The following is a 24,774-nucleotide window of genomic DNA, read 5'->3' on the forward strand; positions in this document are numbered from 1 at the left end:
TTTTGGTGCTAAGGTTTAGATCCAAGATCTTGTAATCTGTCACTGAGCTATACCGCCAGCCCTAACTATAATTTTAAATGAAAGGAATTTTCTTTTGAGAACTTTTAAGAGTAATCTTAGTACTTAGTGAAGTTCTTATCATGTGATACACTTTCCATCTGTTTCTACAAGCAGAGATAAAACTTGTAGGGAAGAAATTTCAAATAATTTTTAAGTGAATTCTGTCAGATATGATTTTTAAATGTGAAGTTTTGATCAAGGAGGTCATACTCTTAGGTCTTACCCAAGATGTTCCTAATTAAGATGCTATATTGTTATTAGATCTAATGAATGCAACAAGCTAAAAAATGAAAATAATTCTGTTTTCAAGATTAAAGTACTCCTGAGAACTGTGCTTTCTTGTATTCAGCTCACATGGAATTATTATCCTCCTCTCCAACTATGCTTCTCTTCCAATGTTCCACCTTACTCATTGTTTGGAAAAGAACTAACATTGAATGAAAACAGCCTACTATATTCTAGGCATAGGGTCATGCACTGTATTTGGTTATTTCACCTTCAGAAATAACCCAATTTGGTAGATAGACTAATAAGTGAAGTTTATGAGTAGAAAGGGTGTTATAATATCAACTTTAAAGTCAAAACTCCCTTAGTTTAAATGGTGGATCCATACTTTCCACTGGTACAACTTTGGGCAACCTTCCTAAACTATCTTAGTTCATTCAACATTAGTTGTGATAACTGAACCCTCTCATGGGGGTAGTAAGAATCACACCATTAAAACATGTCAAGTACGTAAAACAGTGAGTGGAAATGGTGAACTTTGGGTTGATTGTTAAGTAAGTTGCTTAGAGTCATAAAGCATCAGTGTCAGAAAACAGTTTTAACTTTAATTTCTTGTGTATGTTCCAGTCCTCTGCAGTCTGCAGGACTTCTTTTAAAATAAGTTAAAATACTGCAGGTTAACATAAAACCTAAAACAATTAATCAATCCACCAGGTAAGTTAAGTTCCCTAGTAAGACCCTGAAAAAAAATGAGAAGTTGATTTAACCTATATTAGGGATCAGAGCATAAAAAATTTCCAGAACATAGGGAATGAGCTTGGAAGGACATACAACTTAAGAACATTTGCCCACCAAAGGTATGAGAGAAGAGGAGAAAAAAATACTAGAAAATAGGGAATATAAGGAAATACAAATGAAGTCCTTCATAACTAATGGCTACTGCTCCCTACCTTGTATATAATGTGACACCAAATTGGCTATGTGTTGTACACATGAAGGATTAGCTTACATAGTGCATGACCTCCTCATTTACCAGGGCTAAATGGCATTCTCCAGCCCACCCCATGCTCATAAACCTCACTGTTCAGCACTGACCTTCGTTGAGGAAGGCAGACAAATTGCACCTGGAGATGCCCTTGCAATATATCTTCTTATCAACCAAAACATTATTGTTATTAACATAGCTATCAACCCTGCAGAGCTGTTCATTCATTGAACCATGTGAATCCTAGTGTAATACATAGAGACCTTATGAATTTCCCCTCAAATCTGGCCAACATTGCTATAAATAAAGAGAAGTCATTAGGGAAGGAATTTTGCTTGGGCAAGTGTAGGCAAGTGTAGGCCAATCCTTGCCTCTATCTTTGCTGTGTTTCTAGTTTGAGGTCTCTAAATGTGTTGTCCTGAACAAAAAATAGCTCAACCAAAATTAAAGTACCATCCACCTGTACCAAAGGGATTTGGGTCCCAGAGTTGAATGATATTTCCTAAAACATGTGTTTTGCAAGTTGGTTTACTTTGTTGATGTTAATTTTTAAAAATCATGTAATAATAATAACAACAATCACATAGTAAAATAAATAACAATATTGGTAACATCAAATATTTAGAGATCATTCAGTTTTAAGATTATTTTATTTGTAGTAAATAATTATTAAATTATTTTTAAAGATTTATTTTAGTAATATCATTGGGACTAGAGTAGTAACTTATTTTAGTTCTGGATTTAAATTGTTTAATTAAAAATAGAAAAAGGAAAGACAGACTTAGTTTATAAATTCTAGAACTTTTGTAGTTAGAGATATACAGTCTTTTAAATTTAAAACATTGTAGAAAATTATCATAGTTTAGCTACACAATTGTGATGGAAGAAATCCATTTTAAATAATAACCTAAAATATTTTCTTGAAAAATTACTAAAAAACAAGGGCACTTAAAAAAATAGGGAACTATTGTTTTGAAAAAAAAGATCTTTGTAAATTACTGTTATAATCTAAGTTAGGAACTCTGAAGTATAAATTGAAGAGTTGTATATAATCCAGAAGATGGGATTTGACTTTTTACAGTTACATAGAAAAAGAGAGAGTGAGCACTAAAGGTTGCTGCAACCTTCTTCCGAAGTGTGAGGCTTAGTGATAGTTTTAACTTGGTGATTTATCTATTTAATCCCTGGTCATAAATCTTATAGATCACAAGCATTTTGGCTCCAAACTTCTTAGATAATATTGCTAAATAAATCAAATGTGTTGGAAGATAGAGATAGATTAGTATAATTATTATGATGTATGAATACAGACAAGCATATAATATTTAAATCATACATATACATCAACTTCATCAACTATTTACAGTGTCCACTGTGTGTTTGGCCTTTTCACCTTGGTGATGTTTATATTCTAACTATAGATGTAACTAGCCAGTGAAATTTACCTCCAGAGAAGCAAATAAAAGTAAAATTTCAAATATTTTATATTCATTAATTTTCAGTATCACATAGATTAAATATGAACATTTGCTATTGAATACTTAGCATGCATTTTAATAGATATAATTATTTAAGCCAATACTGATTTTCATAAATTGTGCTATAAAATTAGAGATATTCTTGATACAAGCCTAGACAGAAAATAGCCCCTCAACAAATTCTATCTACTGTGGAATCTGCTAATTTATGTTCCTCAGGAGTGCTTCAATTACATATGGAATACTTCTAAAGCTGACTTTTGGGCTCTTTCAAAAGGACATATTGAATTATTGTTGTTAAATTTAGTACTTATAATTGAGAAGTACATTCCAAGACAAGAGGTAATTTAAATTCTTTTGGAATAAGGCTAATTGTATCTTTATGTTTGCATTCACAAACATAAACATATATACGTACTCATATATAAACATATATGCATGTATGCACATATATGCATCTTTATAAATGGATCATTATGAAACACATGAAAATCTATGTTTATTATTAAAAGATCCATGTGTATATCCTTACAGTTTATTCCAAGAGTAGCTGCCCTTCCTCCCCATTTGTTGAAGCTGTGCCTGCAGCTCTTGGCTCTTCTGTGTCTTCGGTGCCATGGGCTGGTAAATCCAGGAAGCAGAACATTCTCTCTGCTGGTGTGCAGCTAGCCAACTAGTGTTAAGTGACATAATCTTGGAATCGATATAAGTCAATGATGATCCCACAGTTCCCTCTTTGTGTCATGGAACAATTATCTTCATGTTTTGGCCAAAATCAGTGTCACATCACTATATTTGCCAATCAAATTCTGGAGGCATTTTTCGTTGTGCATGTGTATTTCTCATTCTAATTTTAATGTTGTTGTTTAATGCCATCTTCATTCCTGTAACTGAAATTACAGCAGTAAGGGAGTGACTCCTCAGTTTATGTTGTTAAAGAATTTCAAAGCATGAGTATATTTTAAGAGGGGATTTGATTTGCATGCATCATGTAAAGTATTTATATTACTAAAACCTTAAAATGACTTAATTCTCACCAGCAGGTTTGAATGACATTTTGTTACATGGAGAAGAGAATATCAAATTAAAATTCTGAAGTCCTGGATCCCATGCTCAGTTCTTCTAGAAATTAGAGTATGACCTTGGAGAGAAAAATTATGCCTGCCCCAAACAGCTCATAGGATTCTGTGAAAATGTGATAAAATTATTTGTAAAAGGACTCTGAACTATAAGAGCAAGTCAAATCTAATATATTGTTATTGCTTATTTTTTTTCCTGAGAAAATATTGATTTTTGTCAGTGAGTACATTTTACTTTACTTCTGTTGGCTTTAACTGACATGTGAGTATTTTAAGAATTTGAAATCTATTTTATAAATAGTTTTAAAGTGTCAGAAACCTTGTCAACCACCTTTGACATGTCTCACGGTAAACTGATTTAGGATTTTTAAAAAATAATTGGTACAGTTTTTCTTTCAGTCACTGTAGTCCCATGGGATTGGCAAACTCAGGGCTTTTTTAAGAGTCCCTTTCTCCATACATGATAAGATAATTAAAGAATTCCAGTTTTCAAAGAGTATATGCACTACAGAGATTTTTAAAATTCCAGTTCATTTTTTTTCATATCTTCAAACAAAAACAAATCACTGTGTAAAGATGGGGAAAATCCTGTTTCATTCTTCTTTCATATGTGCTTCTCCTTGGTATAAACAAGTGACATGTGCCTCTTCAGTATAAATGCATTCCCGCTAAGATCGTGTGGGTGTTCCCTTTGGGGGTAACGTGTGGCAAGACGCAGGCCCCAGTTTAAAAGGAGATACCTTCTCACAGAACAGATTGGTTGCCTACGGTAGCCACCAGAACCCCTTAATATGAAATTTTTTTTTGGATAATATTTATATATAAACTCATGTTCCCCTTTTCAGGCTTTCCCCCTTTGACCCAGTAGATTCATTTGGACTTTCCACAGAGTGAAATGTCTAAATTGATGCCAGTAGGTTGGTACTTCCAAAAAAAAAAAAAAAAGAATTATTTCATCTTTACAGGAATATAGTGAGTTAAGTCAGAGTCATATTACTTAAAAACAGTACCCATGATCTTCTATCCATCAAATTTAAGAAAGCCATGCAAAGCCAAATGAGATCAGGACTTGCAGTGTTTAATTTGTTGTTCTCACTTTAGTTCACTTAGCCATCAAGCAATCGAGCAAGCCTCTACTGAATTGTCATGTCATATACAATAGAAAATAAACCTATTTAAATAAAACATAATGGAAGAAAGATTAATTGAGGGCATTTCCCTTTAAAACAGTAGAACAGTATGAAATCTGAAGAACTTGATCACAGAAAAGTTGAAGATGGAATGGTGGTTACCAGAGGCTGGGCGAGTAGTGGGGCAAATATGAGTTACAGCTAGACAGGAGCAACAAATTCTGGTTCTGGACTATAGATAACAACAGTGTAATGCACATTCCAAAAACCTGGGAGAAAGGACTTTGAAAGTCTTCACTGTGAAAAAATGATGTTTAAGGAGATTAACATGATTCATCTTATTTGAACATTACACCCCATTACAAAAAAACATTACATGCTATCCATTACTATGTACAGTTTCTGTGTACCAGTTCAATAATAATTTTTTAAATGGTAGAGCAGCATAATTAATGAGAGGGCTCTTCTGAGAGCAGCAGATATCTACAGGATACTGTCCATGTTGGGGTAAGCGTGAATGCAGGTGAGGTATCTCTTTCCAAGAAAAAAAAAAAAATGTAAGCCAAGCTGAACATGTTTCTTTGAAGGCTAATGCTCACATGAGATCGCTGTGCTGGTTCTTGACATGGTGTCCAACTCTGTTATTTCAGACCAAAATTGTAAGTATGTTCAAAGAGAGAGAAATTTTGAAACATGCCAAAAGGTATAAAATGGCAAGGTTGCTGTTGTTTGTTTTGTCTTATTGTAAGTTGAAGTATAGTACACACACTTAATTGCTTCTGGAAACATTCTTGAGGATGCCATCAGTGTGACTGTATGCCTGTGAGTATACATTACAACAATTAGCACATACACCCCAGGCAGCAGCCCTGCAGGTAGGAACCCCTACTGCCACCTCTCCTGTGTGATGAGTTTTCCAAAAATCCCTAAGGTTTCTCAGTGCTGCTTCAGATTCCAAGGGACTTGGCTGGAGAGAAAGGATGTGAAGCCATGTGTTTCTAGGCCCAGGGAATCCTTCAAAGCAGCTGTTCACTCCCTCTTATTATTGGCAATCACAGATTCAGAGCAGTCAAAAGTTAGTTAATAACATGTCACAGGGATACTGCTTCTCCACTGGGCTATAGTCATGTCTGCACATAGAGCAATGTCATTTCGTCCTCAATTGGCCAGATCCTGAGTTCTGTCTGTGAGACAGGAATGACCAGCTTTTGGCCTTTTTTTCACAGCAGTAGTAGAGAAAGAAATGAAAATATGCTACTAATGATTTTGTATATTGCTTCTTTCTTGTCTCTATTGTTCCCCAAAACAACATCACATAGCTTTAGCCCGACGTGCCATTTAGACCAGAGTCTTGGCCTGATCTGTGATGCATGTCCTGTTGGATACACAGGACCACGCTGTGAAAGGTAAGCACGTACCATCCCATCTTGCAGAATGACTTCTACCTTGGGAATTACAAAGCCATAGGCATCATCATCCTTCGCTCTACCCCAGAAAAGCTGCCATACTTGATGAGGTGGAATAAAGTTTCCTGTCATACTTGTCAAACAAATGCATTATTTCTTTCTAGTTTATTTATTCTCTAGAAATTGCTCTACTAATATCTATTCACTTAGAAATTATCTGATTAATTTTTTAATCTTAAAGGTTAAGCATCGACCTGCAATCTTTCTAGAAAGTGTTGTTCAAGTGGAAAGCCATGCACTTTAAGATTTATCTTACTGTCTACCATCAGCACCCATTGTTTTTCATAATTAGCTTTTTGTCCTTAAAATGTGGCTTAAATTCATAGTCCATAGTTCAGTAAGTGGTCCATAATTTACTTTAAACATATTTGAAAATAGAAACAAAATGTAATTTATCATCATGTTTTTACATTCTTTCTAAATAGTCCTATACCAGTATTTTAATTCCTATTGACTTTGTTGGGTTGCTTTGCAATGGAACTATGGGTATTACTATACATAATCTGTATAATCATATTTTCTCCAAAATTATTTTTTTTGATTTATTTATTTATTTTATTTTTTAATTTGTTCTAATTAATTATACATAACAGTGGAATGCATTTTGACACATCATACACCAATGGAGCACAACTTCTTCCTCTGGCTTTACATGGTGCAAAGTCACACCAATAGTGTAATCATGCATGTATATAGAGTAATAATGTCTGTCTCATTCTACTGTCCCTATCTTCCCCATCCCCACTCCTCACTCCCCTTTGCAGAATCCAATGTTCTTTCATTCTTCACTACCCCACCCCAGCCCCATTTTGAATTAGCATCCACTTATCAGAGAAAACATTCAGCCTTCCCAAAATGATCTGAAGAGACTTTTCTTTATTCCAGTTGCGGTATAAAAATGATACAAACTTCCCCCTTGATATTATTGCCAAATAGAACAAATTCTCTCTGGTCTTAGCAATGAAAACAGATCCAAACAGCCTAGTTCATCAGTAGGCCATAGGGATTGGGGAAAAAGGGTCATAATGGATGTGACCTACTTTCAATCTTTGTCACCAAAGCTAACCCCAAAGAGGGCCATTTTGGCCTGTCCTCTCCTGCCTCCTTGGCAGCCATCAGTCCTATTCCAACCAGGGTGCATTAAGTTATTGAAGCGGGAGCCAGTCACCCAGAGAGAATTTAGTTAGCAACTAGCAATCTGTGGACAAAGTACCAGTGACAGTTTCCAGGAGCAATAAGTACTATTTGTAAGAATGGCAGCATCTGTAAATTAGTAATGGAAGAAGAGAACTGAAATAAGGAGGATATATTTGTAATTGAGAAACTGGAGTTCTTTAATTGTGTTTTTCTTTAAAGGAAGCTATGTGTATATTACTTATTATAATAGGAGAGCAATCATTGCCAAGACAGATCTACATCAAAAGCCTAACCACCCACCGCCTCCCCCACAGCTCACTACAGGCAACCTTTTTTAGCATCTAGAAAGCAACAGCTGCTCTTTCATACAAGGCCATTAAATTCGCTTACCTAGGTGAGCATAATCTCTGATGTATTTATATTGCTTTGCTTCGTTCACTATCCTTTCTATACATGTTAGATCATAGTTTCCGAATCATCTACAATTTAAATGCTACCTTTAATTTTACATATATCTGCTTAGTAGCTGCCATTTACTAAGCACAGGGCTGGATGTCAGAGGTAAACAGATGCATTATGCCATCCTTGCCCTCAAGCAGCTCATATCTTTCTTTAATGCATATGAGAATGGTCACATGCATTCTGGAGAGAAACCTAACTGAATAATGAAATTCACCCAGGAAAGAAGTAACTGACAGAGAGCATAATTGTCTGCCTAAAATCTATATTAATCTGATTCAATGGAAGATTACAAGATGCATATGCGGTGTAGCAAATGGTATATAGCTCAGCTCCAACCAAAGTTTTTTAACTAAAAATAATATTCAACTGTTTTTATACAGATGATGAAATATTTGCTTTTTCTAGGCAGAATTTGAATTAGCATTTTCCAGAAATATTTAGGGTATACCATTTCAGTATATGTATGTGAGCCAAAAGCCTATTTGATAGGTCAAAATTATGAGAGGAATAATTTTGTAATTGTGTATGTTGAAGTGCAAAGGAGGGAAAAGAAAGGTCAGAGTAAAGAGGAGTCACTGGTTGCATTAAAATTGTGTAATCAAAGCCATTCTGTAAGTGATGTATATGATTACTGTATGCATATTGGCTACATAAAAAATCAGCCTTTGAAATAAAACAGGGTTTCCCAAACTGTAGTTGTTCCTAGAATAAAGAATGCTGTGATCACAAAAGTTTGGGAAGTATCCATTAGCATGTTAAAATTTGTGCTATGTCCTGTGGTGGGAAGTAGAGAAATCTGATCACTTACTTAGTTTAGCTCAGTCTTTCCAAAATTTTCTGCTTTTATTATATAGTATGAATGTATCTCAGACTACAGCTCTGGTGGATGAGAATTATCAGCTGATATTGTTTATTTCAATTCAGTTTCTATTTTGAGACCTCATCCATATATGTGAGAACTGTGAAAACTTAGAAATGTGATCTCACATGATCTCAACCAAGCTTGAATCAAAGTTCTAATAAGTTGACAAAGTACCAAGGGGCTGGTGTGCATGAGTGGTAAGTAGGTGAGTGAGTGTGGGTATATCTGTGTTGGGCAAAGGGACATGCTGTGGGGTCATCCTGTCCTAATTCTCTCCATGTGTCTCTGCCAACCTTTGCCTTTTCTGTCCTCTGAATCACCTTTCCTCTCAGGTCATTCAACTCTCTTCACTTTATCCCATTCTTGGGGAGACAGAAATCATTCAGCTTCTTTCATTCCACACTGGGATACACCACCATTACTACTATCATCACTTCTCCATCCACCTTTTCATCTCCATCTTATTTGGGGGGAAGGTGTATAGGTTCCACGTTCATAGAAATTCCAACTTTTTGAGTCCAAGGTCTAGGAGTTCTCTGTGTTTCTGCTTTCTTCCCTATCAAATCCTTTCATTTAGATGCATCGCGCACCATGCTCTTGCTTCTTGAATTGAGGGAAAGAAAAGAAACCATGAACAAGAGAATGGCAAAGGTAGATTTAGCAAAATGTTGACTGATGATTGTTTCACATGTAGGACACTAGTCACAGCTTGGAAGCATGAAACATTTGCCTGGGGCCAAGGCACCTTGAGGAGTTACTATTTTGCTGGGAACTAGTTTAACGAGAGAAAGAAGAGAGGGAGTTAGGGGAGAAGGTATTCATTATGACACTTTGCTAAGATTCAAGGCTTCTTTCATCTGGACAATGGAAGACTAAAACTCCAGAAAATCAGAGACAGCATCTAGAAATTAGCCTTAAAGCATCAAGAGAAATTTTTAAAAACATAAAACAAAAGCTGAGTTAATCACAGATGACACCAGACCTACCAGACATTGGGGTACTTTCAGAATAAGTCTGCAGCCCTAGCAGTTTACAATGCATCATGGAGAAAGACAGTTCCAAGACTGTGGCAAGTTCACTTGGCAGATTCTATGGGACAACCTGGTCCTTAATGGGATATTTAACCCTTAATGGGATAACCCCTGCCTCCTCCCCAGTATAATTTCTTAGCAGATCCTCCCTAGGTGAGGACAGAGGCCAAAAATCAAGACTGCTTTCGCAGTTACCTCTGAGAATGCAGAAGACATTTGACTCGGGTTGCCTAATATTTTAAAAATTCACCTGTAATTTTATCCACGTGATTCATATTAGATATCAAGTTCCATTTTGTTATTTAGCTATAACTCCAAAATCCCAGTTAGGTCTTCTCTACTTCAGAAATGTCTGGATCAAGTCCAGTTTCCCTCTGATCATGATGCTGATAACATTTTTCTACTTGTGTCTGAATCTCCTTAAGTGTTGGGTTCTCGCTGCCAAAGATGACATTAAATAGAAACAACAGAAGAGAGAAGCTTATTCTTTCTTAATAGTGCCATTAAAAAAAACTGTGGCTTCAGCTGATGTTTCAAAGAGGCTGCTCATGCGCGATTGAGCAGTTTGCACGCTGCCCAAAGAAAGTCCGGGAAGTGGCAAATGGGAGCTTGAAGCCAGTATGAGGGCTTGAGTGCAAGAAGAGCTTCTTGCTGTGCTCAGCTGCAGAAGTGTGGACCCACTCTCTCTACACTTTTTGTAATTTGCAGAAAGGCCTTGAATATGCAGGCAAATTTCCTCAGTCTTTAACTGACTGGCAGGTGCAAGGTAGTAAGAACACAGTCTTGCAGTACAGCCACACACCTTTATACTCCAGCCACTTTTTTCTGTACCTTTGTCAATGTTGTCCCTCCTCTCTAGAACACTGTAGTCCTCCCACTGCTCTGCCTGAGGCTAACCCTGGTCATCTCTTAAAATTCTGCTCTGTCATTCTGAACAGGCCTTTGTTAAATCCTAATCCGAGTAGGTTGTACCTTTTCTATGCTTTGCTGATAGTACTTACATAACTCTGGTTGTTCTGTTGTCAGATTGTTTAAGGAATATTTATTTTCTGTGGACTAAAGAGTGAATGTTATTTATATGCATCATGTAAAAATACTCAGTGGCTTTTTTTTTTTTTTTTTTTTTTTTGCGGAAGAGATAGTATGACCATAGGCCTCAGATTTTAACCCAAAGTTGTTGGAGAAAATGATGGAACACAACGAGATTTAAAACATCTCCTCCATCTTGTTGCTTTCTTTTCTCGTTATTGTTCCTCTACTCTTCTGTCATTCATTCTCTCTCCCTCTCCCCCCAACCTTTCCTCTCTCTAATATTCTTCCTAAATTATCAATAGCAGCAACTCTTATTATATAACTGCATGTGTTTTCTGGAATCTTATTTGCATTTAAAGGGTATCTGTTTTAAATAGTTCAATTTGATTTGAAAAAGTGAACAAATGTGGAATGGAGCAGTGTCGCTATGACAAGGTGCTCATCTTTAACAAGGAATCCAATAAACTGCCTTCTTTAAAAATGCCCTCATTCTGCCTTCCCTATGAAAGTGAGAGTGCTTAAGATTTCAAATTACAATTAATTTTATGAGAGCGATAATCTGTGAAAATGAAAAGGGTCAAAGGACTGTGATTTTTAACTAATTTTTATTAGATAAATCATATAACAGATTATAAAGTGATATTATTAGTAATAAAAGAATATGATTAGTAGCATTGTATTTTCTGATCCTAGCATTGTTTGTTCACTCCAAATGGAACATTTGTCTCTTTGAAGACCATTCTATGTATATAAATGGACATGCACATACACCAGCAATAAAGCACAAATGTGCTGCAGAAAATGGTCCCACTTTCTATAAAGCAGCATATGAATTTTCTAATATGTATATTCACAAATTTTTCTTACATGTCCTGCAATGAAAAAGACAGATGCTTCTTTCATTATTCTATTCAATCATAGTTTTGTTGCTTTTTTTTTTTCTTCCATGGGCTGAGTTTCTTTTATTATAGGAGAATTTTGTACTTATTAATTGGTATCTGTGTTAAGAGAAATTCCCAGATCTTGTTATATAATGCCATCTCTCCCGAGGGCAGTAAGTTATTTTGAGGAAAGTGAACTGAAAATAATAGGTCTTTGTTGACTGTTATAATAATCACCGTACCTCCTTATTCTAAGTGGAGCAAAGTCACTCTCTTAGCAGTAAACAAAATGAGATGTGAACATATGCAGATGTGATCATAAGCTCTGAATATCTAGCCAATCCTTAAAAAACAAATGCCAAATGTCTTCTTTGATTTAAGGAGAGCAACTAAGAACTGAGCAGGGAGGAAGAGCATGAGGAAAAGATTAACATTAAACAGAGATGAGTGGTGGGAGGGAAAGGGAGAGAGAAGGGAAATTGCATGGAAACGGAAGGAAACCCTCAACGTTATACGAAATCACATATAAGAGGTTGTGAGGGGAAAGGGGGGGGGAACAAGGGAGAGAACTGAACAACAACAGATGAGGTAGAGAGGGAAGATGGGAGGGGAGGGGAGGGGGGATAGTAGGGGATAGGAAAGGCAGCAGAATACAACAGTCACTAATATGGCATTATGTAAAAAATGTGAATGTGTAACTGATGTGATTCTGCAATTTGTATTTGGGGTAAAAATGGGAGTTCATAACTCACTTGAATCAAATGTATGAAAGATGATATGTCATGAGCTTTGTAATGTTTTGAACAACCAATTAAAAAAAAAGAAAAAATAAAAATAAAAAAAATAAGCTCTAAATATCAACTAAGGTAAGAATACCCCTGAAGGGATTATGGGGGAACTTTATGCACTAAAATATTGTTTCATATTTTGTAATAGAGAATTAATATATGAATTTGTGGGCAGCAGTAGCCTTTTAAAATGTTTATATAACATTCATAATCATATTAACCATTTTGTAAAAATAATTAAAACTATTAATCTCATTTTTTAAAATTATGATAAAATATTAAATCCATAAGAATATTATGGTCCCCATACATTTTCTGGAAAACTTAGAATAACCATTGATCAATGTATCTGTACCAAATTAACGACTGTGTCCCATAATTGCCATGTTATTAATATGTCCTTAATATGACATAATGAATTTAAACCATTTCTATTCCTAATGGCAGAGAGCCTTGCTCTAAACAATGGCTTTCACATCTGAGTAGATGAGCATAATATAGCATACTATGGAGGTAAAAACACTCTATTTTTTTGTTCATTTTCAATTCTGACCCTTGCTGCAGAAGACTACTTTGATAAGATACTACAGGTAGCAGAGCTGGCCTGCCCATAGACTGTGGATGCCCTGTTTCATTTCTCCTTTGTCAAGTATGGCTTAATATGAAGTGTGGGAAAATGCAACTGAAAGAGATGACAGAGCCGAAGATAAATAGGCATTGCCTGTAAGGATGTATCTGTGTGTCTGTAAGGTGATGTGACATTATAAGACAGCATTTAGATCAGGGAAATTTTCATACTATCGTTTTTTAAAAAAATCTCCTCTGTAATGCTTTGTAACTAATGACAATTAATATGTAAAAATAGTTCTTGGTTGATTAAAACAAAATACCTGGATTTTGCTAATTTGAGTCATGGGCACAGTTGAGCATCACCTTATGTCATATTGCCATAATTGGCAAGAATACCTACTTAGACTTCCCCTTAGTAAAGACTCTTCATTTATAAACTACCTCTAAATCTACATTCAATTATATATAAAACCATTATTAATTCAGAGACACACTCCACCCAAATAAAAATAAAAATCTCATGAGTCACAGTTTTTATTTAAGAAATTCTGTATTCTCGCTACTAAATTTCTCATGAATTGTTTCCTCCTAACAAGCTCTTGCTGCAAGAACAACAACAACAAAATGTGAACCTTGCATATTTGTACAAAAAAACAACCAATTGGTGTAAAGATACATAATGTGTTCTATTACAAAGGCGTTGCAACATGGACCTAGATTCTTTGAGAGTGCCAGCAGCAGATTTCTTATGCTTTGGTCTCATCTTCAGTGCCAGTGACAAGATTTTGTTTTGTTTTGTTTTTGTCTGGATGAAATCTAATTACTAGTGGGTCTGGCAGGATTTCGTCTTGTATCTACACTGTGGTTATAGAAAAACATTTTTTAATCACCTTGCATTTGAGACAAGGAACACTGAAAAGGAAAAGCCATCATCCTGGGAGAGTAGTAGCATGAAAAATATGTAAACATTGTCCTAAGATGTGTTTCATGAGTTTCCCCCAAATACTCATGGATGCAATTTTTCACCTTAGGTGTGCAGAAGGCTATTTTGGACAACCCTCTGTACCTGGAGGATCATGTCAACCATGTCAATGCAATGACAACCTTGACTTCTCCATCCCTGGCAGCTGTGACAGCTTGTCTGGATCCTGTCTGATATGTAAGCCAGGTACAACAGGCCGGTACTGTGAGCTCTGTGCTGATGGATATTTTGGAGACGCAGTTGATGCAAAGAACTGTCAGCGTAAGTCCTGAACTATTGATGCCCCTGACAGAATTGATGTATTATACCTCAAAGTAGCTGATGAGTTCTTGAGTGGGGATTGGAGACTAGGAAATTATCTGTAGTACATGGATGATAGATGCACAGCATAGACAAGAGTCTGCATATTCCAGAATCTATCTTTCTTTGTACTAATAGCAAAAATCCTTTGAAAATTGCTGCATTGTTGAAGTGGTATTCCTTTTGTTTTTTTCAACTGATACACGTTTCTATTTTAAGATGACCTCATATCCATAGTAGGAAAGAAGAATTTGAAAATTTAGTAGGACTTTTTTTGGTATTGTGTTTTATTGTTTTGTTTTGTTTATCTCAATTCTAATAATTTGTTTGTTGACATAAAGTTATTGGTTCAGATCCTTCATCATTACCTGTCAATAGGTGTTATTTGGTTGTGCTTTCCTGTGTGAACTTTACAGTCTTGTATTTTTTAATAGGTGTAAAACTCTGCCAATGTTTTCACACGCTGGCATTGTAATTATTGAATGATTAACTTTCATCTTAGGACTATGCATAGGATGTTACTTCTGTGTTTTCCTTCACAAAAGTAGCTACTCCAGGGCTTCATCCATTTTAGTACAATACATCCCCCTCCCCATCTTTGCCTTCTTTGATGTATTATTAAGTGTGGCACAGAATTTACTAATGCTTTATAATAGTGGTAATATGGTATGCAAAGGGAATCTGGCAGTGGAAAGGCAAATGGGGTATGAGGCCACATTAGCACTCGAGTGCTTTACGCAGCCATTATCAGCTTCATCTGCTGTCAAAATCTTTAGGAGGAGCAGGACATTAAGAGTAGCCCAACCATTCACTTCTGCCAAGAGACTCCTGTAATCATTCAGGTAGGGCCCAGGGCTTGTAGAATTACAGAAACCAGAGAAAATGAAGTTTGTTATCATCTTTGCTTTAAGCACTAAAGGCCCACTAGGGTTCCTCATTTCACTAGAAAATGTGTCTTCACCTAAATTGAGAAGATGAGTGTGAACTTTGTGTCATACACGTATGATAATGTGTTCAATCAAAAATTAATCATTCTCTGGAACAACTACTGTCTGTCAATATCATATATAAATGATTTTAAGCAAAATTTCCAACAGGTTCAGAGTGACTTTAAACATCATAGGTTTTTAGGCATTTGTGAAAATCATCAGGAACTGAAGAAATTCTTCTGTTCAAACAAATCATCTGGGATCCATGTTTTCTAGCTCTGTGACCCTGAGGAAGACATTTGACCTCAATAAGACTTAGTTTCATCACCTCCAATAAGTTTGCTACAGAAATTAAAGGACATAGCACATAGAGAGCATCCAGGGAGTCCTTGGGATCTGGAGATGCCCACACATGGTCTGTTGTCTGGTAGTAGTGCAAGTAGTAGTCATGAATATCAGTGGTTCACTAATTCTAGATTACTTTAGCCATTTATCAGCCTTTCTTTCTCTGTCTTCTAATAATCCCTATGTAAAGATGAAGATATTATTCCAATCATTTTATCATGATAAACTAATGATTTGTGGCATAAAGTTTTAAGAACAGAGGAGAATGTGGGAATAACAACATTTGAACTATCTCCAATTTTTGTACTACTTGCCATGAGGTATAAATATGATTATAATTTTTAATGCCCTCCAGGATATAATTATGATTTAAAATGTAAAGATCCATTTATTATCTATTTTATAATTTTTTTATACAGTAGTTCCTCTACACATGATAGTAAACCCTCAAGAAAAGAAAGCTCATGAGAAAGCATTATTTAAGTTGCTTCTGGATTTGTTCATGAAAAGTTGACCACTACCAAGAAGTATATTTTGCTTTTTGAATTTATATATTTAGTTTGTTTTATACTCTTCCATTAAATGCCCCTTTTACAAAATTCTATATTGTTTTTGTTATTTTTAAGGTGACATTAATCACCAGAATATTTATGTAAATTTAATTTTGTAGTACTTACTTTTTTAAAAAAGGATTTCTATATTATAAATAACTTAAGATTTTTTAAATTTATGTATAATACACTTAAGAAATTTACATAAAGAAATTGATAGTATGCACCACAAATCGGTATCCAAATGAATGTGGATATTTAAAAAGAATATTTGTCTCCAGCCCTTTTTTAAACTCCATCTATGAACTAACTGTTCCTTAAGCTATTGCCTGAGGAAAATTAACCAGCTAATTTGACTGGTTGCTGGGTAGGCCAGTTTTCCAATGTCCAACATACTAGAATCAAGTTAGCAGATACTGAAGACTAAACTTTTCCGGAAAAAAAAAAAAATCAAGCAATTTTTAGAAGAGCAGTAAAGGAAAGTGAAATCTGGAGCCAAGTGAAGAGAATAATAATAGCATCGGCTAATAGAGCAGCCATTATAACATGTGAATAGGTAATGTTTAACAGATATTGTATCAAATTTACCAAAGCCACGTATGGAATAGTCTTAATTCCCATGCCATCTGCCCCCACACAATTTCATTCTGTTATCAACGCCATTATATTCATCATGACACATGCATTTGTAGAGTACACAGGGAGCCATTAATTAGTTATTTTTGTGAATACGACTTAGGTTTTAGACTGATTTATTATATGTTTCAGTATAACATCAGACAACTTCATAACGCAAAAATGACAATAGATTACTGAAACCAAATATATTTTCTATATTTGCAAAAAAATTGTAATATTAAAGTGATTTTTAAAAATTACAATGTTCTATTTCTAATAGACTTGAAGCAATGTTTTCATCTTATATACTTTTATAATCATGTCAAACTCATTCTTTAAACTTAAAACAAAGACTGACACAGAATAAATAATCATTATTTTGAAATAATTAATTCAGTATTACTTGATTAATGATGACATTAATATTATGACATGAATGCAGTCAATTTTAGTAATTTCTTAGAATTATTTTGGCCTTAGAGTCAGTATGTATTACTTACAATGGGATTATAATATTTTAAATGTTACCCAACGTATCTATGAAGGAATGACCCAGCACTGTACCTGAAATCAGCGATCTGCAAGTCTCAGTAATGTTCAGAACCCAGCAATATCTAACTGGCCTTGAATATCTTGAATGACAACATAAATGTTTGAATAGCATATGATGTCTCGAGAATTGTGCCAAAGACTTGATATAAATTCTCTCTACAGCTGATAGAGTTATTGTAGGGATAAAAATGATAGAATTCTTGAGAGCACTTAGTAAGTCAGAAATATTCTATTACTAAATTTAGGTGTCAGTGTTACCACCTGGGCTATATTTTTATTTAACAAACACGTTAAGACTAGGAGCATTTTGGATTTCAGATTTTCCAACTAGGGATGCTCAACCAGTTTATGCAACTATATTCCCAAATTTAGAAAACTTCAAACTCTGAAATATTTCTGGTCCCTGGCACTTCAGATAAAGCATATTCAACCTGTATTAGAATTTTTTTTCCCAGCCATTGATGTCTTTTCTCTCTCCAGCCTGTCGTTGTAATGTCAATGGCTCCTTCTCAGAGATTTGCCACCCTCGAACAGGACAGTGTGATTGCAGACCCAATGTGCAGGGACACCGGTGTGATGAATGTAAGGTAAGGAGGAGCTCATCAATTACTTTCTTGAAAACTTTGGCTTTCAATATCATGTTTTAGACACCTTAATGTATTCACAAAATGGTTCAGGATTATCTAATTCCACAGATAAAATTACTATGATCAGGAAAATATATGCTCAAATACAGCAAAAACTTGTTGTATGTTGCAGTTGACCTGCAAACTACATTTCTTTGGCAGATAATTTGTATATTTCCTATAATGCAAATGTTTCTGAAATAGCCATCATGAATATAATCCTGATCTTTTAGAAACTAAACTACTCTTTACATTTTTGGCAGAAAAAAAAATGTGTTGCTCCTTTTGCTTAGCAAGTACCTTCTTCTAGTTCTCATTTAAAAGCTAACTCCAGTGAACACTCTACTTAGCAAAAGTTTCGAAAGAAAAGCTAATTTATATAATGTTTACAGATATCATTGTGCTAAAATGAAATTTTCAGTTTCAATATGTTGATCTCAATTCCTGAACATATCAGTTGCCTGCCTTCAGCCGGGTGAGTGCCTTGAGATTCATTCATGAGAGTGGAAGGATTTGCACTACCTCTTTTACTTAAATACATTTTATTGGTGATAACGACTATTAAACAGAAGCCAAAACTTCTCAGATGTCAAACTGACCTTTCTGCAGGAAGTTGGAAAATATAATCTGCTACTGTCTCTTGAATAATACCATATGCTTTTTTGTTGTTCTTATTTTGTTTCATTTTATTTTTCTGTTGGCAATTAAAGCCCAGTATGTGGTGGGATCCAGAGAAGCAAGTCTGTGTGCCCTGTGACTGCAATCCCATGGGCTCTGTGTCACCCCAATGTGATACAACAGGAAGATGTATCTGTAAATCAGGCTTTATAGGGAAACAGTGCAACCTCGGCAGGCAGGTGCATCGGCAGGAGGAGCAGCCACGGAGAGCGCAACACGTGCTGGGGTCTCCCAGGAGGTGGGGGTCCGGCAGTTCCAGCGGGTGTCCTCGGGGAGCCTATCGGGCCCCAGCTCGGGTAATCCCAGAGGCGCTGCATGGCTTGTGCGGGGGCATGTTGTGTTCCGTGTGCCTCAGCTGAAGTTCCCTGGTGGCATTTTACCAAATAACAGCTACTAAGTGTGCGAATTGCAAATGCAAACATTTTTAAATTTCTGATTGGAGCCTTGCCTTTTTAAAAATAACCATCCTTATGCTTTTAAAAATATATTCAAGTTCATAAGTGTAATAAAGTGTCAATTGGCCATGGTTGGGTAGAAATCAAATAAAAATTTATGTGTAGGAACCTCAAGTATAATTTGGTAAAAACTCACTTTAGAAGTAAACAGATGAGAAATATAACAAAGAAAGTGACTTGCCTAAGAAAATTCAGAGTTTGATATAACATTTGTCTGATATCTTATCATAATTAAGGATTTTGCTAATTTTCTCATCATTATTTTGTTCATGTGTGCATCAAACACAAGAAATACATTTGTATACACTATAAAAGCACAATATACACAAAATTAGGAAAGAAAGTTGTTTTCAGTTACAATTTGTTCCCCCTCTCACTAGGCAAACAAAACAAATGCTAAATAATAAGGGAGAGATGGAGGGCAGGAGGGAAAACCGCTTCTCACAGCCTTGTGGCTGAGTAACAAGGGACAAGATTTGCCATTCTAGATCAGGGGTCTGTGGAGAGTTGAGGGTAGGGGTTAAAAGGAGAGTGCAAAATAAACAGTAAAGGGGAAGAAAAAAAATATTATTTTATTTCTTGGTTCATTAGAGTACATTTTAAGAAAAGGAGTTCTCAGACTGACTGCCTCAGATCAATCCCAGCCTCTTGGCTTCATGGCTGTTAAGTTCCTTGATCTATCTGTGATTTAGCTTCTTCGTGTATTTGCTGTAAGACCCACTTCTTAAAGTTTGTGTCGTCTTATATCCTTCAAAAAGAAAATTCCAAAAGATTTTAGGGGGAAAACATGTATGAAGAATGAAAGCGGAAGAGCAGAGCATGCTGGGAGACTTCTGCTACCGTGGCCCTCTGACTCCTGGGCAAAGAGAAAAGGAAAGATTGGTTAGGAAAGGCTTCATTCAGTGCATCCTACCAAAATCCCAAATTTTGACCAGACTAATGGGAAATGCCCATCAGGGCAAAGAAATGTTTGCCCATTGGTGGAATCCTAAATTTGGAAGGAAGGTTCTGGTGCCTTACTGTAATTAGCCACTGACTGGAAAAGCCTGACAAAGCATAGACTGAGCTTGACTTAGTCCATTCAGGAGGCTGTATCAGAATGGCATTAGACTGGGTGGCTTATAAACAACAGAAATTCATTCCTCAGAGTTCTGGAGAAGATTCAGATCAAGGTGTTAGCAGATATCTGTCTGGTGATAGCCCACTTCCCCTAGATGGCTGTCTAAGAAGACAGAATAACTTCTCATGGTGAAGAGATTTCTTTGAGTCTCTTTTATAAGGCTTCTGATCTCGTTCATGAGGGCTCCACCCTCATAACCTAATTATCTCCCTTAAAACCCACCTCAGATTACCATCACTGTGAAGTTAGGATTTCAACATATGGAATTGGGGGTGGGGACATCAGCTTTCAGCCCATCGCTAAGCTCTTTGATGGATCCAAAAGACTAGAAGCTGGAGGTTATGAGGCATCAACATTCCACACTGCAGATGGCTTGCAGGGAGATGTGATGAGGCACCTCCAAGGCTGTTTGAAGGCAATAGTGAGAACAGCGCATAATATACTAACATGGAGCTGTCAGGTAGTCTAGTGCATGCATTATTAGTATTACTAGTATTACTGTAGTTACTAAATGAAAAAATATTTAAAACATTTTTTTTTCTTCAAAAACAAAATGAATCAATTGAAAATAAAAGACAGGGATAGTAACTGATCAAAATGCCTCTAAAATAAAAATTTAGCAGAAAATCAACTCTCATTCATTTGTTTTCCTACATACCTCACAGTACTATTTTGTCTTGAGACTACTTAGTTCTTGAGGAAGTATGTATGAGAATCCAAAGCCAGGCTTCAAAGAAATTTCTTTGGCAATTTACTTAAATTTTCCAGGCCTTGGTTTTACTACTTTGTAAGAAAGTAATGGCTGTGACAGTTTGCTCCACAGTTGCCCTGTGGAGTAAACTAATTCATATTTGTAAAATATGAATTTTAGACTAGTGCCTGGCACATAGGAAATAATATATAAGAGCTAGTTTTTGTTATTTCCCTCAGTGAGAAGCATGTAAAGGAGCCCAGCCAGCTTGCTGCTGGGAGTGGACAAGTACCCTTCTCCGTATTTGTTACTTCATTAATCTCAATTATTGACCAGGAGTGTTTGCTCCTTTAATTTGTTTATTAGGGAGGTTTTCCTTAGGCTTTGAAATCAATTTTTGAATCCCCAATTTATTAAAATTTTATTAATGAAGTATGGTAGCTTTATTTTGGTGTAAACTAGTTTTTAAAACAATATTATTTAAATACTTGAAAAATACTTTGTATTTCTTCCTGTATGTTTACATTTCTTCCTGTATCTTTCCTTGCATAATCAACTTTGGAATTTTTGATGGTATGATTTAATAAATTCATTCAATATTTGATCAACTTACCCATTAAAGGTATGTGCATATATATGCATAGGTACATACATATGTATGCCTAGGCTAAATGAAGAAAATTTAGGAAATAATGAGAATACACAATTCAGCTTCAGTAAAGAAAATGCAGTAAATAAAGACAAATGGAAAGTATTCTATAATTCAGATATTTTATAGAATTGTTTTAATGTGTTAGGTTCTAGACATGTTTTTATGTGTATGTTTCTATTTGTGTGTTTCTGGGTGGGATGTGTGTCGTATGTGATTGAAATCATAAAATCTGTATAATTCCAAGTGCTGCATTTTAGAAATTTTCCTTAATGCTATATCATAAGCATATTCATATCATTAAAACTGTTTCAAAACAGATTTTAATTATTGAATAGTATTACATAGCATGAATATGTTATAATTCATTCAGCTATTTCTCTAACATAGAACATTTAAGTGCCTCTGCAGTTATACACCATGATAAAAAATATTGTAATAGGCATGCTTGCATTTTAATCATTGTTCTAATACCTGATAATTTCTCTAGGTCAAGTATTTAGAATCTTACATTTAATCATTGATTTTATGAATAAAAATATTGTGTTTTAGTTTTTCTTTACATAGGTGAATTTAATTTCAATATTGGGTCATTTGTTGAAACGATTACTTTCTTCTTTAAAATAATTAATTCTAAATTATAACTAGAAATAAACATAAAGCCAGCAGTAAATATAAAGAATAAAATTATTTTTAAACTCAATCAACCCATTTCTCATTTAAACAATAAAACTATTCTTAGCCATTTTAAAATTCTAATCATTGGTATGAATTTGTTTTCTAGAACTTAGTTTTAATACTGCTAATAATAGAAAAATATATAATGAGACTTATTCATTTCTCTTTGGGTGACTCACATTAAGTGGCAAGATTTAGTTTTTTTAACCCAGAAGTAATTATTAAGTCTAATTTTCCAAAATAGGGATTATTTTTACAAAGAAGTAATTACTGACACTAATTTTCCAGATTGAAATATCATAATAATGTGACATAGTTTGTATTTAAAAAGACAACTGCGACACACTTTAAGTAGGATATATGCTTTTCTTTTTTCTCGTAGAAGGGACTTTTCAGTCCATCAGCATTTTCCCATGCAGCCACTCTAAGCCTGATAACATGCATTTCAAGAAAGTCACCTGAAGCAAGTGTGGACACAGATGAGTGATGGGCATCTAAGTCATTACAGAATAAAGATTTCTCTTTACTTTTGTAATAGAGCACTTTAATATGTGTTCTCACACATCAGTTTTAATTATTAGAATAAAATCCAAGAAACTAGATGTTTGCCAAACCAATTATTTGGTCACTGTAGGCATAACCTATAAATTACATTTATAATGTGCATACTGTTTTGATGACTAGAAGTATTTATGGATCCATGACAAAAAAGTAGATCACATACTATTTGATAAATACTATTTTAAATTTAAACTTCTGGACAATCATGTTTAAAGCATTTTTATTAGAAGTACATAAGATCTGAAAGTAATCAATTCAGAATATTAGGAATAAAGTGAATAACATTTTAAGTTAAAACTAGAAATACAACCCACAGCTTACTTCATACTGCTTCCTTCTAAAACCTTGAGAAGTATAGGACAAGGCTGATGGAAATACAATAGGCAAAAGATAGTGCCTAATTCTGCCATTTATTTTGATGGTCCTTCAAATTAGCTGAACTTGCCCTTTGGTTATCATTGAAAGCACCCACTCAATTAAATGACAGTCCAGTCATCATGACATCATTGAGGAACCCTAGTAACCTATAGGTTCTCTTTTTTTCTGCCTGATCCCTTGCTATTGTGTATATTGTTTCATTGTGAGTTAATCAACTGCAATTTCATTTTTCTTTTTCCTTTTCTATGTCAGCCTGAAACATTTGGCCTACAATCAGCCAAGGGGTGTGTTCCCTGCAACTGCAATTCTTTTGGGTCTAAATCATTTGACTGTGAAGAGAATGGACAGTGTTGGTGCCAGCCTGGTGTTGCAGGGAAGAAATGTGACCGTTGTGCCCGGGGCTATTTCAACTTCCAAGAAGGAGGCTGCACAGGTCTGTAGACAAGGCTGGAATTCTGCATTTTGGCGACTGATTTTGATAACTGTTCATTTTTTAAAAGGAAATAATCATTGACAAAATATTTAATATTAACGTATTTTAAATTTGTTAGTGAGTAAAATACATTGGCATTTGAATAGTGTCCTATAAATAACTGTGCTTGCAAACTATTCAATGAAAATCCATCAGCAGATCCCAAATCTGCTATGTCCCTCCCTAACAGTGACCCCAGTTTGACCATTACTTGATGACCACTGCTGTTTAAGTCAAATGTTCAAGTTTTCTAGTGTCAATGTTATCTCTCAGGTTTCCCTTCTCCTAATGCAAGATTGATACAAGGATCAAGGAAGGTAATTTTTTTTTCTCATACAAAAAATATATTTTTATCTACTTTTAGCTGCCTTGAAAACTGTGATGTTCTGGGAAAGAAACAGGATAACTCTAAATGTTTTGTTTGTGGGGAAAAGCAGTCAAGTTTCTAACCATGATTCCTTAGAGTTTTCCTATATCCATTCACAGCCTTTACACAAATCATGAACTAAGAAAACATCAATTAGCACACTACAGATGAAAGAAAAGATTGAATATTCACTCCTATTCATGTGCCACTAATTTAGAGTAGACCCTATTTCAACAGTCATGAGGTGGAATCTTAATTTTTCTTATGAAGTTCATTGATTGAACATTGATTGATACTATCATACTGTACTCTCAGCACTGTGGTGAGACTTGAAAACATTGTTGACTCTTGTCACAGACTTATGTGGGAATCAGAGAGAATAATATTTAAAATTATTTAAAGAACCAAATCTTTCAAACATTCTTCAGCACTTGAGATACATGATTTTTATCATAAGCCAAGCTTATTATAAATTATTTGAAATGTGATCATTGAAGATCTATGAGTGCATATCTATCTGTAGGCCAATATTGGCATATACTAAAAATTATAAAGCTACATTTTAAAATATACTCTATTATTTGAATCCAATTTACTCTTAACATTTTTACTTAATGGAAATTAACATGCTAATAC

At 35.0% G+C, this 24,774-nt stretch overlaps 1 protein-coding gene across 8 annotated transcripts in view; it reads left to right on the forward strand.

Annotated features, from left to right (window-relative positions):
- Lama2 (laminin subunit alpha 2) overlaps window positions 1–24,774 on the forward strand; it is a 559,330-nt gene that overhangs the window by 316,402 nt on the left and 218,154 nt on the right. For 5 of the 8 annotated variants that reach the window (XM_048798128.1, XM_048798119.1, XM_048798133.1 and 2 more), the window contains 5 exons: window positions 6,277–6,363; window positions 14,218–14,429; window positions 17,944–18,050; window positions 18,800–19,063; window positions 23,552–23,732. In XM_048798128.1, the coding sequence (XP_048654085.1) occupies window positions 6,277–6,363; window positions 14,218–14,429; window positions 17,944–18,050; window positions 18,800–19,063; window positions 23,552–23,732 (851 nt within the window). The remainder of the gene's footprint in view (window positions 1–6,276; window positions 6,364–14,217; window positions 14,430–17,943; window positions 18,051–18,799; window positions 19,064–23,551; window positions 23,733–24,774) is intronic. The other 3 variants (XM_048798152.1, XM_048798156.1, XM_048798147.1) reach the window with 1 other exon arrangement.

The sequence above is a fragment of the Marmota marmota genome, unplaced genomic scaffold (assembly GCF_001458135.2).
Source record: "Marmota marmota marmota unplaced genomic scaffold, marMar, whole genome shotgun sequence".
Taxonomy (NCBI): Eukaryota; Metazoa; Chordata; class Mammalia; order Rodentia; family Sciuridae; genus Marmota; species Marmota marmota.